This window comes from Lissotriton vulgaris, chromosome 5 (genome assembly GCF_964263255.1).
Source record: "Lissotriton vulgaris chromosome 5, aLisVul1.2, whole genome shotgun sequence".
Classification (NCBI taxonomy): Eukaryota; Metazoa; Chordata; class Amphibia; order Caudata; family Salamandridae; genus Lissotriton; species Lissotriton vulgaris.
Genome location: NC_141693.1, coordinates 1,983,917,979 through 1,983,936,209, shown reverse-complemented (window position 1 = coordinate 1,983,936,209; position 18,231 = coordinate 1,983,917,979). Strand labels below are relative to the sequence as shown.

Below are 18,231 nucleotides of genomic sequence, written 5' to 3'. Positions count from 1 at the left end.
GCTTGCTTAATCTTAACAATGGCCCCCACAACGCTAAGGATGCCTGGCCTCCACCTTGGGGGTGCCCAGGAGTGGACGCCTCACAGGGAAAGCCAGGATGGGTTCCACAGCGGTATTCGTACAAGCGCCTTGAGACCCTTGCGGGTGAGTAGTGCGCTATACAAGTATCAATTTACATTTAAAAATTTACCCGGGGAGCAAACATGACTCCTTCATATTCCGGCACAGCGGCATGCACACACGACTGGCCAGGGGAGACTTTGGCGAAGGACACCTACTAGGTAATTACACATGCCACCAAATACTACATTGTGACCATGTATCTGCGCATAACAGGCACTAACCCTCTGCTCCTTTCATTCAGGTGACAGCGCCTACGGTCTCCGTGAGTACCTCCTCACCCCATACCTCAACCCTGCCACACCACAGCAACGGCGTTACAATGCTGCACACATACGCACAAGAAATTGCATTGAGAGGACATTTGGCCTTTTGAAGAGCCGATTCCGCATACTTCACAAGACTAGTGGGGCCCTCAAATACGAGCCTGAGGTCATCTGCCGCATCGTGGCCTTGTGTGCAATACTCCACAACACTGCTACCAAGCGCAGGATACCTGTGGAGATCTCTGGCAGTGAGTCGGAAGGGGCCAACCGCCAACCTGCACATGTGCGTCATGCACGCGTGGAGAATCCTGCTGAAGGACACAGGCGCCGCAACCAAATCACAATTAACTGTTTCTAGTGCACCCACTCCCCTCACCCAACACTTCACTCATGCATGACGATTGAAATAATGACATGAGTCAGATGAACTGGTACTGAAAATATATTATTGTTTTCTTCACAATAATGTGGCATTGTTTCTTACAGTGACATGAGACCCGTATTGAGTCATACATCCCCATGTATGTGAGGAGGACATGCTTGTCTCATCAGCATGGCCCTGCATGGTACAAAATAAATTGTCAAAGGCGCCTCCGGGTGGATGCTCCAAGTCGCCTTTCCACCTCTTCCTCAGCATTTGCCCGTGAGGCAGCAGTGGGCCTGGTGCTGCGGCGGGGTACTGTCACCAGTGGCAACAACTGGCTGCTGTGGCTTGAATTGGCGTCACTTGTGTCATCCCCCCCACCTGCCTGGCATGGCCAGTCACCTGCAGACCCTGCACTGCAGTGGTGACTTGCTCCAGTGCCCTAGCAACATCCTGGCAGCATTGCACCATTTGAATTTGCATGGCCAACGAGTGTCGTGAGAGTTGGGAGGTGGCATTCCCTATGATGTGGTTTGAGCGCGTGTACGCAGACAGGCGGGTCAGCAGCTGTCGGTGGCACCGTCGGTTGACATCCCGCTGGGTCAACATGGCCTGGGTGTTTGCCTCCACTGCAGCGGTCATCCTCTCCATTCTGTCAGACAGCTGTCCCACATTGCTTGCAGTCTTGTACAGCTGCAGGTGAATAGCTGCAAGATGACGTGCCTGCTTCTGGTGTATGCGGAGCATACGGCGCTCAATTGACAGGCCAGGTACCCGCACATTCACCCCCCTGCCTACGCGTGGTGTTGTGTTGCGCGGCTCCCTCACCAGTCCGCTGGACTGTGTTCTCACAGTGGCTGTGCGCCGTGTTTGTTTCCGTGTTGCAGCTGTTGCTGCCAGTGCCACTGGCATGGGTGTCACACGGTGCGGTTGTGGCGCGCCTGTTGTTGCTGAGGTGGCCCTGTCCACAGGGGCAGGTGGTGGTACTACTGAAAAGCTGCTGCTTGCCCTGATGGTCCAGGTTGAGGGGCAGGATGGGCGTCTCCCTCGGTGTCCTCAGGATTGTCATCTATTTGCAGGGCCTCACTATCAGTGCTGGGTTCTTCAGCACCACCTGTGATGTAAAGTGGACGTTGATTAATGACATGTATCTTGCACATGTAAGGTTGCTACATGCATGCAGGCTAGCATTCCCTGACTGGCTGTAGGATTGACTCTCACTGGACAGGTCAGGCTGTATGGGGCTAGATGGAAATTGTGGTCAGCCTACATGTCCCACAATGCAATAGGGCTTTTCTGGTGTGCATGGGCTGCATGACTGGGGTTTCTAATGGGTAGCTCTGGGGTCATGGCCATTGTTAGGGGACAGGGTCGCAGTCGCATGGCACTTACCTTGGGATTCTTGGGTGAGTCGGGAGGAGTCCAGCCGGGTTACCCCCACGCATGCCTCGGGATTCAGGGTGTCCTCCACGAGGTCCTCCAGTGGGGTGTTGGGTTGTACAGTGGGCTCTCCTCCTCCTGTTGCGACATGCTCCCCTAGCCTCTCTGCAATCCTCTCCTTGGCACGCCCTCTGAGGTCATACCACCTCTTCTTTAAATCATCTATGGAGCGCTGGGTAACTACCACAGAATTTACTTTGGCGCGGATGCGCATCCAAATGCGTCTTTTGTCCGCCTCAGGCACCCTCCTTGAGTCCTTCCCAAAGAGTCGATCATGGTCTTTGCTCACTCCCTCAATTAGGTATTCCAATTCTTGCTCTGAGAATTAGATTTTTCGTTTCATTCCTGAGGAACTGCTGCCTGCTACTTCCTGGGACATTTTCTGCAGTGGGGTGTCTCCTGATTTTCAGCTGGAGGTGGTCTGGAGTGGAGCTCTGGACAGTGCTGCTTCCACTTCAGGCTCAGTATGCAGAATGAGAGAGGGAACTGCCTGCTTCCTGGTTGTGATTTCATCACTGTGCTTGAAATGCGACTTCCTGTTTTTGCGATCTCGCAATTAGCGAGATCGCAATTTGCGATTTCGGTAATTGCGAGATCGCAATTTCAACATGGGAACGGCCGATTCTGCGAATTTTATGCGATTTTCAAAAAATCGCAATCGGCAATTGCGGCCGATTGCGATTCGCTTTTTTTATTCGCATTTGTTCATGAATCCCATTCTGCGATTTCTAAATTGCGATTCGGTGTTTCTCGCAATTTAGAAATCGCAGAATTTGGGTTAGATGAATCTGGGGGTATGTGCCTTGAATCCAGACAACAACCATTTCTCCTCCTAGTAGTAGTGGTAGATACCTCCACCAAGTATCAGTGGGCAAAATGGTGTTATAACTCACAGGTGTAGTCTCAGATATATCAAAAGGTCAACTTCAAATTGCCTGGCGAAGAAGACATGGCAGCTGCCGAAGAAGGAACGAGTGATATTAAGACAATCTAACCTTAAACATGAAGTTTTACTTTAAGTATTTTGACTTGATTTAGCTCCATACTCAAAGTCCTGAAGGCAATATTTCTTCGTATGATCATGATAAATGTTCCAATTTTGGTTTGCACATTGTTACATTAATTGAATTGAATCCTATTGGATATTCAAAGTAGAATAATGCTTGCAACTTAAAGACGCATATTCTTTCATCTCAAGCATTTGCTGATGTAATTCTACATTCAATAATTCTCCATACAAAGGAACACTTTGGTATCAAAGTCTGTAAAGAGATAAATGGTTAAGTTGGTGGAGCCTACATTTCTTCCAAATGGCTTCTGTAGAATTTGGCCTAAAGTCTGGACTTAAGTGCTATTGTTCTTTCTATTGTTTAGAGTAGTGTTGGTAGTTGTAATGGTGTAATATTTTATTTAAAATAGTCTGTCTATCCATTGGATCACGTCCAAAATACTGCCCTAAAATAACCAGAAATAGAATGACTTCGCTCCATCTTCTGTTAAAACAAATTTAACATTTGAGAATTGATCATTTAAATTGTATTTTGTTCTGTTCATAGCAAGGCTTTGGCAACATTGATGGAGAGTACTGGCTCGGTCTAGAGAATATCTACTGGCTGACAAACCAAGGCAACTACAAGCTGCTTATCACCATGGAAGACTGGTCGGGCCGGAAGGTTTTTGCTGAATATGCGAGCTTCAGACTCGAGCCAGAAAGTGAATATTATAAACTGAGGGTTGGTCGCTACAATGGCAACGCTGGTGATTCCTTCACCTGGCACAACGGGAAGCAGTTCACTACACTGGATAGAGACCATGATGTTTACTCAGGTATACTAATATCATAACATTATTTCAAAATGCAAATTTGGACAAAACGTCCCTAACAAATGGAAAACATGAGCATAATATACAGAAAATTTACAATTTGTTGTTTCCTAGATTGGAAAACTCCTACTTTAATTAATATTAAACAGGATTTGTTTTCTTAATGTTATGTTTTTAAGATCCCATACTTTGAAAGAAGATAGGAATGAGCATTGGACATATTCCCTGTTTTGTAAAGTCTTAGTCAATGGTTTATTCTGTCATCTTTAGATACTTATTCAGGTCATTGGCCGACTTACGATAACTTGACACTAATTAATACATTCTTATATAGTTGCCCAAAAATGCTCATTAAATATGCTTGATTAATGCATAGCTTTGAAACATACAAAATGTTCAGGCTGATGTCCTTCCTGTGCTCTCTTGATTCAAGGTAAGAGATTATAGAGGGAACTGGTAGAATGTACGGTCAAGGCACTGGTGCTGAAGTTATCAACATTGGATACTCATTTATCCTTACAACCAAGTAGAATGAGGACTACATGAGGAAATGCTACTTTTTTTAGATTGATGCATAATTTATGAAAGTAATTAAAACATTGAAGGTACCTGCTTTTGCCTATTATTCCGGTGCTAATTGCAGGCCACTATGATTTGTTGTGAAAGTACATTATCATTTTCATTATTTGAATTAGTGTGTAATCCATAGCCCGAGACAGATCTCCACTGGGCAGGCGTTCAGCATCCAGTGACAGAAAGTCCATTTGTAAAAAGATACATACTTTTTTACCACCTTATGTTCTACAAAACTAAGCATGAGACACATTTTTGTGTGTAGTATGAAAACATAATCTATCACAGCGGGTAAATGTATCTGTGGCTCTCTCTGAGTCAGGGTAACCATTAACTAAATGTCTTCCAGATATGTTTGGGATAACAAGTCTGTACTGGGTACAGATTAAAAATGGCACCCCTTTCCTAGTATTATATGACTAGTTTTTCTAGCATTATATTTATATGACTAGTTTATTGTAAAAACAAAATAAATTACTGATTGGTCTTCAATAGTATATCCAACTTGCTACACCATTAAAAAATCCTGAAAGTGGCAAACCCAGCCTTTTAGTGAAAAAATACAACTATCCCCAGAAACACATTTACAGCTGCTATGCATGATCTACTAAATCCCACCTACTGACAGTCTCACCTGACAATTGGTCTAGCAAATGCCTGAGACACTGTTCCATCCTCACAGTTTGTCTCTTCAATCCTATTTAATTTTTATTGTTTGATTAATTAAAAACGTACAATATAGTGAATATAATTCCTAGTGCAATAAGTATAAAAGTCTGGTTTAATAAAAAGTAAAAAAATATATTAATAAATAAATCCATCTTCCATATTGTGAAATATAACAACATCTAATATTTCTGAGTTCAGTATACAAAATACATATTATATACATCCTATATTACATCTCAAATTAATCTTGCTGGTCTAATTCCTCTCTTATTATTAATAAAAACTTTACAAAATCTGAGTTCAGTGTTATGTCATCTAAATGTAGACATCTTATAGGTGCTTGTCTACAGGTCTGTATTCCTCAGGAATTAAAATGCCACTTAAGTATACATTTTCTTTCAGCTTAAAGTGGGGCATACACACAGCAAATTAATAATACTCTCTTCTCCCGTTTTGCATAAGCGACAGGGCATCAATTCCGTTGATCAAAGCCAAGGCATTACGTGACATAACCCTGGGACGATACCAAAATGAGCTTTTATAAAAAATATTTTTTTCCTTCAAAGACCACAGAATTTCTAAATATGATTGGACTCTCACTTTTGTATCCCCATTCATTAATGACCATGCATGCGTTCCTTTTGCAAGAGAATCTTTATCAATATAAAGAGATAGATGTTTTGTTATTTTATTGATAGCTTTTTTTAAAGAATCTGTAGTTATTGGCATATCCCTGATCATGTGCGCTTGAATTCCCTGTCAGACACCATCAATAAGAAAGAATACCAATACACTTTCCAGACAAACTTGACTACACAGTTTGTCCCGCGTTGTGCTACACAGTTGTGGAACACAATTATCAATTAAAATAATATTCCAAGAAAAAGGAGACTTTGAATATGTTTAGGATAGAACAACCAAACACATGGAATTCTTTTAACAATGCTTACTGTATGTAGACATAAATATCAATTAGGCTTCGGCCTACAGAGGTGTCCCTCTAAATCAAATAAATAAACTAAAGACAAACCCACTAGAATTATTTAATTCTGTTGTTGTGGCATTTTCCTCATAATTATGGTTTTGGCTCATTTGCCACATTAACCATCATCTGCTGCATAATTTGAAGATTTTACACAAAAATATATTTCTAGCCTAAATGGATCAGAAGTTACTAGAAATGTGGAGAAGTATGTTGCCAGGCAGTGGAATGCCCTTCACAAAAGGTGACCATCCACCTTTCAATTGCTAATCGCTGTATTTGAGTGTTAAACTGCTACTAATGAATGAGGCGGTACTTTTGTCCACACGAAATACAGTACAATAGAGGGGCAATAATGTCACCAAATTTGCCACATTGCACCACATAATTTGTCCTTTCTTGCTGCATAATTTAGTCAACTCTGCCTCATAAGTTGGTCCCTCCCTGTTGCATAATTTCAGTGGCCCTATCTATAGGTGATATAGAGCAGAAAAGCAATAATAGTTCTGAACATCAGATCTGGGAAACCAGGGAGTAATTCTGGATCTGATCAGTAGTTCTACAGTGATGCAATTTATTATCCATCAATGTGTGCCTCCTTCACAATTTAGGCGATTTAAAATTAGGCCTCTTACAGAAATTCATTGCCAGCTAGTTTGTTCCAGCTAAAACATTTTAAAACATTGACTTTTAGTTGAGAAACAAACAAGAAGACAGGGTTAAAAAAGTGTATTAACTGTGAATGTGTCAAGAACCCAGAACAAAACCAAATATAAGCAAAATATTTTACTGCATAGAGGGTCAGAGATAAAAGTAAATTGGGGGCAGCAAAAGAAGGTCATCTCATGGTTGTTGCCTGGGCCTTCCCTTTCTGGTTCGGTCCTTTTCCCAATACCAATTTGTATGAGTGCAAGCATACATGGAAGTATATGTGTAATGTTCCTTGAATTATTATGGATGAAAGGTAATGTTAATGGAGTAGGGAAAATATTAGGTACTTAGTAAAATTGTTGCCATATGAAACTGTAAGGATTGAGCATGTCTAGACGTTATCATAAAAACAATGTAGAGGAATGGCATGCTTCAAAGAAAACAGAATGAAAGAGGAGTTTAGAATGACATGTTTCTTCATTCTTTTACTTTTTTGAATTGCTCTTGCTGTAAGATATTTATCTGTTTGTTTGCTTCTTTCAGTCAATGCATTATTTTGTCTGTTGTTAATTAAGTAAGAAATCTGAAAGACATGAGATAAAATGTTATTTACTTGGGGTAAGAAGTATTATGAAGAATCATTCTTGTTGTATTTTTTAAATACGCCTTTTTGGTTTTAGAAATATATATTACATTACTTGCATTTTCATTAATATGCCTTAGGGCTACTACATATTCTCTAAACATATGCCTTGTTATATTTATATAAAGACATAACAATTGGGCAGTGAACCATCTAATGAGGTGTTGCGATGTCAAGTATGCACTTAAAGGTGCACAAGCCTACTACAAACTCTTTTTAATTTAGGTCCCAAATGGTTCTGAGTCATAAAGTTCAGGGAGAAGAGGAAGGACCTGCCAGTACAATCGATTTTTAAGGCCTTCCTCTAATATACCTATTATCTCATCTTGCAATGGCCACATGCCAAATCCCTTGAGAGAAGTGGAGAAGCTGGGGAAGCATGTCATAGAACAGTACTTACAATGTTCTTATTAACTTGCTATCTTTCTTCAGGATAGGATAGGACATGTTGTCATAATCAAGTGACCAAATACTCTTTATTTACCCATAGGTAACTGCGCTCACTACCAAAAAGGTGGCTGGTGGTACAACGCTTGCGCTCACTCAAACCTTAATGGTGTCTGGTACCGTGGAGGACACTACCGCAGCAGATATCAGGATGGAGTGTACTGGGCTGAGTTCCGTGGGGGTTCCTACTCATTAAAGAAAGTGGTGATGATGATACGACCGAACCCAAACACTTTCCACTGAACAGTCACTCTGCCTTCCAAGATGAAGTCCAGAAAACACCTTCTTCCAACAGTGGGAAGACTACCATGGAACCATGTTTCTACAACAGCAAAGAATGTAATATGTTGTACAATAATTGTTAATAATTGAAGACTTGTTCTCTATATTCTACGAACCATTCCTGCAAAGAAACAAAATACATACCTTGCCATAATAAGTCAGGAATATGCTATTTTTGTACTAAATACATGATTACAGTATTCTTTATGTCATCAATTAAACTGTATTGCTGAAGTTTGTCTAAACCATGCTACAAAAAGCACTTCAAAAGTAAAGACAAAAATACACACATATTACATTTAGTTTACTTTTTATACTCTTGATTGCTTCAAATTGATTACAGTGCTAGGTGAAGTAGACCTTTGACACAGGAAGTAAAATCCAATGATGACATGTAGAAATAGCAGTTAGTATGATATATATTAATTGTGTCTTTAAATTACTAAAGTAAAACACAATACTTAAAATTAGATGATGTGCCTACTCAATGAAAAGTGACGGAACATCAGAATGCACCTGGATTTAGAAGGCAAGTAGATTTTGATAATGCTTCACAAAACATGATTTGGGCAGTATAAAATGCCTCGATAATGAGATAGCATACCAAATCCATTTTTCTATCTACTTAAATACCTCTAATTAGGGTGCATAAGTTCAGACAATTATCACAATTACTCAAACCCCCCCCCCCCTATTTTTTTACTGAATTTTCTGAAGTACTGTATCTGCATTGTAATGCTGTAATACAATTGGTGATTAGATAAACTTTGATAGCAGTTAGTGGTTTTAAAGAAGAAAAGCACATCCTCCTCTATTTTTGTACACAGTTTTTGGATTAGGGGCAGAGCTAATTTATGGAAAGGTGATCAACACAACTCAGCGGTCTCCCGACCCATTCCCCGAAAGTATCAGCTATTCCCTGGGAAAAGTTATTGAAATTCAAAATAACTGCTTTTAATATGATAAAAGTGTGTGTTTCTGTATATCATCAAGAGGTATACTGCATGGTTTGGCACTCTATGTCTTTAGCTAAGATATGGACTGTGCTTTCTGACAAAGTATTTTAGAACAGCTTTCTCTCAAAAAGGCATGTAGTGCTGCAGCTGCCCACCAGAATTCACAAATTCACTATGGGTGGAGGTATTAGTGGACACTCATGAGAATTGGAAAGACTCACATATAAAAAAAGTACCTATAACATATAGAAAATACACTTTCTCTAGGTGAAACGTTGAGTGTGAAATGCATAAGTGATGATTAACAAAAACCAACAGACTTGGTAGTCGCAAGAAATATGTAAATAGTTATCGTCACTCTGCATCCACATCTCACATACATTAATGTATCTACGTCATCTCATCCACTGTAAGAGGTTGCCCAGGGATGAGTGCAGCACATACAAAGTTGCCATTCCTGCCTGGATGTGCGCACCTATTCTGGGGTAAGGCCGGGACAGTATTACTAAAGCAATTCCAGAGGCAGCTCAAGGATTGGAAATTACCAGAGACAGGGCAAAGGCAATTTAAATGCCTAACCCACTTGTTCTTTATTTTTTTAAATACTGCTACTTGCCTCATTTTCCCTGCTTTCCACTGGACAAAGGAACCTTGTAGTTTTAGTGGAAATACAGTGAAAATGTTAAATCAGAACTTACCATTCATAAATCTTTACTTGTTTTTTTGCACAGGTTAGTCATTACCTGCTGAGGTGTCATTCATAAAAAATTACTATTGATAAAAGAGTGAAAAAGTATACCCTCTTTTGCAGGCAAATGATGGGTACCAATGTTTAAAGTATTTAATTTACTTAGAAAATACATGAGGTGTGCCAGTTAAAATAAACCTATCTAAACAAAAAATTATCAACATGGAACATTTTACAGTACTCGAAAGTGAACATTACATGCTTATAATTAAACATGTCTAACACTAATTGGGACTAAACTAATCAAATATTGAGAGACCGAGCAGCAGCATGATCCTCATTACACAAACTTCTAACATCTCAGTTTATCTCTAAGTTGATAGTTATTTGTGTCAGCTGTTTATAATTTAAGATTTTATTATTGTGGTTACATTAATAAGGTTACAAGTATCTTAACCTTTTTTTTAAAAAAACGTCTCTGTTTATTAAAAATATTCCTGTCAGGGGTCTACTGTGGTGTGTATTATATTTCAATAGAACAATGGAGAGGAAACAGGATGAAAAAAATAATATTGGTTTATCCAGAATTTGACATGCTGCTTTTAAAATTTCTAGCTCTTTAATCCATCCCTTAAGCACATTTAATTCACAGTATCCAAGTTTGGTTTATTATGTGATTAAACATCAAAATGAGCAATCAAAATTATTTTTACTACACCCGTGAGAAGATAGAAACGTTATGATTTGATGCCAATTTCGAGAAGGAAATTTTACTTCTACCCATAAATGCTAATGTTATGCTTTGTTGTACTGTGAAATGTTGCAAAAAAAAAGGATGAAATTAAAATCTGCAGAGAAACACATGCAAATAACTGGGGGCAGCCCCACCTAGGTATATGAGTTTTTATTTTTTTTATTTTTATCAGTATGTTTCCATATACATTCTTTATTACCTCATGCTGACATTAAGTGTATAATGTGCATTAAACTGATAATGTCTGATGTAGCATGTGTTATATGTGCAGATTTGCCTGTGTATGCTATCAGATCATCTGTGTAATAATACAAATTGGTAATAACACTTATTACATCATTGTAACTTATGTACTGTAGATTTCCTGCCGGTCCTTAAAACACTAAACTAAAGGATAACTGATTATCTAGGCATATTTGAAAAGGGATGCACGGCTGTTTATCTGGAGGTTCTTAAGTGCTTCCAGCAATGCAATCTTCTTAGCAAGCAGGAACCCAGTTTGAATTTGTTCAAAGATTGACCCACTTGTGTGTAAAAGACCCTTTTTATATAAAATGAGGAATGCCCTCCAAATGGTCGTTAATGCTGGAAAGGATATCTTAAATGTAGTTTAAAAAAATAATAATAAAAGGAATATATACATCATCATAATCTTTAATATGATGTTAATATTACATTTCAAAACACATTTTCATGAAATGACTTCAACGGTAGTGCCAGTCTGACCTAGTCTTTTTACCTTCAAAATATGATCTTATGAAAACTTGTACTTAGAATAAGAAACACAACATAGATCTATCACTATCTAATTTGGTTATAAAGAATGCGATTTGATTTTGAAAAACAGATTTCCTAAGATAGTTAATTAGCTACCAAGATTTATGACTATTGGTACCCAATGAATTTGGCTAACCACTGACTTGTGAAAATGTGCTTGTGGAAGTGTTCCATATTTTCAATGAACTATTCCCAAAATACCTAGCTGTGTGCCCATGCAGTTTAGAGTTTCACAGCACAATATATTACAAAAAAGCCGAAGGAGATACTGTCACATTAAATGACATCAATTAAATGCCTTTTGATATTCTTGACTCTAGTTGTTAAAAAGAAAAACCTGAGTCTCATTATCTCCATGGGATTATGACATTGATGAAAACTGGAATATTTCCCAAAACACTAGTATAATTTGTTCACTTTATGAAGGGATTTAGACATTGACACCATTATACAAACAAGATTTATACCCTGATATTGTCAGAGGTATGATCGCTGTATTAAAGTCTGTTTTTTTAGGCATGTTCCCATTTTGTATTATTTTGCTGTGTGCATGTTGCACTTTATACATATTGAGGGTTTTTTTTATAGGCTCAGCTCTATTATTTTCTCAATAAAGGATGATTTAAAGTGTATAAAAATTCTTGATGTGGTTATGTGCTATTTTCATATCTTCAAGATAGTATAAAACTATCTTTGTTTTGGTTCCTAATTCAGGTATTTGTCCCAGAGAACTGAAGACCAAGACATTAGTTTAAATACAAAAATAAAATGTCCAAAGAAACAAACATTTAAAGGTTGTGAAGTTTAATTGAAGCTATTTTCAATTGTGATACTGTGGAGGCTCCTTGTCGTCCAATACATGCTTTGGACACCTGAAGGAAGTCGGGGGCAAATAACCAAGGCTGGGAAACCCTCTGGTTCTTGCATCGGTGGGATATTCTTATGACACCCCCACCCTCCAATTCAAGCTGTAAAAGATTCAAGTGGTAGATTGATGAGTTTACCAATTCTGCCTGCCTATGTCAGAGGAACAGAAAGCTCAATATAAACAAAGGGTTAATATCTAAAAATGGAAATGGGTAGGGCCCTGGCCTGGCTTGATAGTCTTAGTCTCACTGGGGTTGGCAAATTGAGGGATACAACTCCCAATCTACCAGCATCATGAGGTTCAAAAGTCCACTAGACACAGGAATTTCTTTGTGGGGAGGAGCTGGCTTGTCCAGCAAGGGAGTACACTCCCATGCCTGAGTAATAGATTCACTTTCAGCACCCCATGCAAAGACAGAATGGGAGTTTTACTCCGATATCCCACTTTCCTTTCATTTTCTGTGAGGTCCACAAATTTGAGCATGGGGTTGTCCGGAACTTGGAAAAAACGATCAATCATGGGCATTTTTGATAACCATGGGCCCATCGAAGTCCAAAGAGGCGCACCTTGTGTAGATAATTGAGTATTCTTCTACTCAGAATACCTTGTAAATATCAAAACTATTAAAAGCACCCAATTTCCTTTCACTTTGCATGGGGTGATGTCTGCGGTATTCAGCCTCAACATTGACCAGCACGCATGGAATGGTACCTTCTACCAAAAGTATATAAATATATGTTGGGGCCCAAGGCTTTCCGAAGAAGGTACTGGGGATTTTCTGCCCAACCATGCGCAGTGGGAATTGGATACCCGCGAATGTAAGATATGGTAATAAGATCTTTCCTGTTAAAAAAAAATACAACACAAAGTCACTGAGAAAAACAAAGTTTTAAGGTGAAGTTCTAATTAGGTATTGTAATAATTTCTAACTTTACTTTAAAAATAACACTAGAAATTCACCGAAAAAACATAGGTTAAAATGACATTATAATTACATGAAAATTTCAGTCATAACGTCACATTTTAAATGCAAAAATACTCTGAATTTAACCAGTTATTTTACTGAGCTCACTATAACTTGCACCCCGCCATACCCTGTTTATCTAAGTACAGAATTTTTAATGGAAATTAAGTACTAAGGGCCTGCTTGCAATCTTGAAGGATGGAATACTCAATCACAAACGTGATGGATATCTGGTCCGCCGTATTACAATTCCAGTGTATCCTATGGAGCTAGTAATACGGCGGATGGGTTATCTGTCAAGTTTGTGACGGAGTATCCCATACAACAAGATCGTAATCAGGCCCTAAATGGTGCAGAATCATGTAAACCATAAATTACCATACACACAGACAGGCTTCTTGAGGTGTTTCAAGGGCCTCCAATGCACAGCTTTGGCACTGTACAGAGCACTTTGTTCTTGCGGGCAGAAAAGTACATATTTGTTTTTTTATTTGCGTTTACCTGCCTGCAAGAGAGCGGGCAGGGAAACAAAAGTCAGCTCCTACTAAATGGGAGTATTTTAGAAATACTCCAGCCAGGGAGAAGCACACATATTTCCTTGCCCGCATTCTTGAATACAGGGAAACTACTGTGTACCATGTGTGGACTACCTAGGACACTATAAGTGAGCAGCCCTGGGGGATGCAGTCTGCTTGATCTTTGCAGGCTTGGCACCCTCCTCTTTAATTTAAAATTGGCCTAGGGATGTGGTACCTGAGGCCTATTCAGGATCAGGGAGGGGAGCCTCACATCTTATCCCTTTTTAAAGGAATTTGACCCGGGATGGGTTTTATGAGGCCTTTTGAGGCTCAGGAAGGTGGGCTGGGTGCATCCCTCCCCTTGCTATTCATGTCAGGCCGGGGTCTCACAGAGGCTCTGGGAGTCGGGGCATACGCCTCTCTCAAAATAAAATGTTTTGTACTGCACCCGTTCCTTGCCCAGCCCAGGAGAGCTTTATTTGTACTAGCACTGAGTTTTTTGTTTGACTTTTGCAGCAGCTTTGTGGATCCTCCATGTATTAAATGAAAAATGTTTAAAAAAAACATTTGCACCAGGCCTAGGGGAGTCACCCTGTTCCTTAATGACTATTTTAAAACCTTTTTTGTAGGACTCAGGACTGACTCATAAGATGGCTGCTGCCGCATGATTTTTAATGTTTTTTAGCTCCTTTTAATTAAATGGCAGTGGCCACTGGGTAGTTATAGTTAGGAGCATTTTTCCATAGGAATTGCCTTTTTTGTGTTGCTGATGGAAAGGGAGGCTCCCAAAATGCATTACCCCTTGTTAATTCCTTCAGGGATTTCGAAAATGACTACAGCCTGAACTGCTGGACAGAATTGCACCAAGTTTGGCTCTTGGTCTAGAAAGCATGCTTTTTGTGATTTTGTGTGAATGTGTTCAGTAGTTTTAGATAAATGAACTGAAAACTAAATTTGTATATCTATGGACGTGGCTCCTCTGCAGATTCGTGGCTCGACGTGCCAACAAGAATGCTACGATTGGCTGACCGCAACCTGAGAAATAAGTTGCACCCGCCATTTTGTTTATCAGGACTCAGTTCCAAGTGGGGAAAATAAGATGACTAACTATAACGTCCCTATAACGTTTGTTTTTTTCAGTGAATATATATATGTATACATTGTGCTATCCCCCCCTAAAATGCATCAAGAAGAAGCGATGCTACAATGTCAGACACATTGTGCTATCAAAAGATAGATAAGAAAGAGGTCTCAGTTCTCAATACAAAGTATCAGTAGAACTATCTTAATGGAAATCTTCAGGGCTTTCAACTCAGGCAAAATTTCTATTTTTAAGATCGGATTCACCTGTGGTACCCATTTACTACTTAATACCCAAAATACATCAAAGAAAATCAGCAAACCACTGTCCTATAGTTTCAGCTATTATGAAACTTTTGGAAACTACCTCTAAATACATAGACTATTTTCTGCAAGATTCAGTGAAGAACCTTTCCTCGTATATTCAGGACACTGGAGACTTTCTGAAGAAAATTTATAACATCAGTTGGGAAGAGGACTACATATTAATGACCTTCAATGTCTCTTCATTATCTAAAAGCATCTCCCACACTGATGGGATTAAAGCAGTGGAATATTTTTTAGGTTCATGGCCACTGTCACTGCTTAAACAGACTAGTATGCTTGTAGACATGATACATTGGTTTCTTCACAACAACACATTTATTTTCGGTCCAGACATGTACTGGCAGCTAATAGGGACAGCCATGGGCACCTGCTAAGCCCCCAGTTATGCTAATTTGCATATGGGCTGGTGGGAGAACCAGGTGCAGGGGCAAGATGTTGCCCTGAACATGAGAGACAATGTAATCCCATGGTCATGCTTTATAGCTGACCTTTTCATCATCTGGCTTGGTTATATAGAGTCAGCAAAGGATTTTGTCAAACAGCTTAATGTGAATCAACTTAATCCACACTTCACATCTCACAGTATGAATGAGGTGAATTTTCTGGATCTGAAAGTGTATGTCATGGTGTTTGCACACAAAGACATTTTGAAAGAACACAGCTGGCAGCATGGTGTTGCACGCACCTAGTTTCCATCCCAGCAGGCTAAAATACAGTATCCCCTATGCAGAAAACATCTATGTTATCTGAACTGATTTCTAGAAGATTACAGGTCAAAGCAATCCACTTTTTATCATATTGAACTTATGGGTCATAAGTCATAAGTCATAAGTCATAAAATTTGTATAGCGCACTACATACCCAGAGGGTTTCAAGGCGCTTAGGAAGGGGAGGGGGATTATTTGTGATTATTATGGGTGATTTTAATATTCATATGTGTGTGATTTGAATTGTTATATTGATGATCATTTAGGGCATGCTCATTCAGTGACTCCCCACTTTGGCACACGCATTAGGGGGAGGCCTTGGAGGACCTCCTGACTGGAGCAGATCTCTTCGAAACTAGTTTTAATGATCGAACTGACCGGTTTCCTACGTTTAAAGCCAAGGATAGGGACATCATTATTGATTATATATTTTAGTCCTCCTCGATGCGAGCTAAGTTAGGGGTCTATAATACTAGGTTATCTCAATTTAGCGATCCCAATCCTGTAATTTGATAGTTAGATAAAGATTGTGGTCTTCTGGGTTTAGCAGGAAAGCAAGTGGTCGCTAACTCTGTGGCAATAAGTGAATAGGGTAGGACGCTTAAATGGTCCAAAGTCAATCCTGATTCCTTTTTTACGGATCTTTGTACGAAGGCCGAAAAAAAACATTGTAAAATGTACTGACCATACCACCCCAAGGGTTGAGGTTCTTAGAGCCTTTGAAGGTATTTGTGGCCAGATAGCATCTGACCTGACTGTCACAACCAAACCCAGATTAAAAAAGGGAGAAATGTGGTTTGATAACAACTGTTCACAGGCCCACCGTAACCTACTTCAGGCCCTGAAAAATAAACCTCGAGATAGGAATTGTAGTAATATAGATCAACTTAAGTTTGAAAAAAAAAACAATTGAAAGATAGACTTGCCCCTTGAGGATACAGTCGGCAAGTCTTAGAATGGGATCTACAGCAAGCCAACAGTAAGTCCAGGGAACAGCTGCTTTTTGTAGATAGTAATAGCATGACAAGACAGCAGCCAAATGAGGTTTGTTTCATCACTGGATTCACTGCACAACCTCAGAAGATTTGAGGTATTTTCCAAAAGCATTGACATCTCTTATGCAATGACACAGTCATAGGTTCAAAAATCCATATCAGACCCCCTCATAGATAGGGAATTGATAGCAATATAAGTCAGCGGTCCTCATAAGGAAAAATTAGATAAAAGAAGAGGCTTGGAACACACTTTTATCGGTTGAAATTTTAAAGAATAGCTCGAGATTCTGGGCTATCGTTAATACTAACTTTTTCACTGGCCTAGACAATTATGCCCTGGAAGTAACATCCCAGAGGCCCAGTTGCTTTCTCATTTTGAGGTAATAAATTGGTCTAATGTGGTTCTGGACCCTTGCCTTAGGTCAGTATCCCAGAGGGCTTCATCTCCGTTTGTTTTATAAGGAGGAGGACACCGAAAGGGCGATAATAGAGAATTCTAGTAATAAGGCACGTGGTCCCGACTATATCCCTGCAGATTTGATGAAATGCCACCGTTACTTTTGGGCGAAGATATTAACAAACGTTTTTAATACTTCAGGTGCTCAGGGGTTTCCCGCATCTTGGTCCCTGTCCACAATTATACCAGTTTTTAAAAAGGGTCAGAGAGGGATCCACAGTGCTATAGACCAATATCATTGATTGATTCCGCTTTCAAAATACTAGGCAAAGTGATCCTAGCTAAAGTCACGGACTGGGTGAATGACAATAAAGTTTTAGCCAACCTGCAATGTAGCTTTTCGAAGGGCAAAATCTGTCCAGAGAACAGCTGCTTTTTGCAGATAGTAATAGCATGACAAGACAGCCACACGAGGTTTGTTTCATCACTGGATATAGTGCACAACAACAGAGTATTTGAGGTATTTCTCAAAAGTATTGGCATCTCTTAAGCAGTGACACAGTCATAGGTTCAAAAGTACCTATCAGACCCCTCATAGCTTTTCAAAGGGCAAGATCTATGAGAGACGATCTAGTAATTAGCAGTCCAGATGTACAACAGCAGAGGAAATGGTTAGGTGGAAATGGAGGTATTAAGAAATGCCATAAATGCACGGCCTGTAAATAGGGGGGCCAATATTACAAAAGTAATTCTGCCCTTCTCACATAAGATGTGGAATATAAGAAAGCCACTCAACTGTGGTAGTGAGTTTCTTGTGTATGCCTTAAAATGTACTTGCACGAAACTCTATATTGGAAGCAGGATCTTGAGAGCACACCAATGTATTTTACAACATATTAGAGCGATCAAAAACAGGGATAAAACGTATCCAGTGGCCAA

The 18,231-nt window shown here is 39.6% G+C and overlaps 2 protein-coding genes across 2 annotated transcripts in view; one reads left to right on the top strand and one right to left on the bottom strand.

Moving 5' to 3' along the window:
* Nucleotides 1–12,074, top strand: part of ANGPTL2 (angiopoietin like 2) — a 119,514-nt gene extending 107,440 nt beyond the window's left edge. The window contains exons 4-5 of the mRNA XM_086924715.1: nucleotides 3,747–4,017; nucleotides 8,023–12,074. Coding sequence (XP_086780841.1) covers nucleotides 3,747–4,017; nucleotides 8,023–8,222 — 471 coding nt within the window. The 3' untranslated portion in view covers nucleotides 8,223–12,074. The remainder of the gene's footprint in view (nucleotides 1–3,746; nucleotides 4,018–8,022) is intronic.
* The window catches only part of RALGPS1 (Ral GEF with PH domain and SH3 binding motif 1), a 1,949,641-nt gene that overhangs the window by 955,146 nt on the left and 976,264 nt on the right, over nucleotides 1–18,231 (bottom strand). The gene's annotated exons all lie outside the window — the stretch shown is intronic.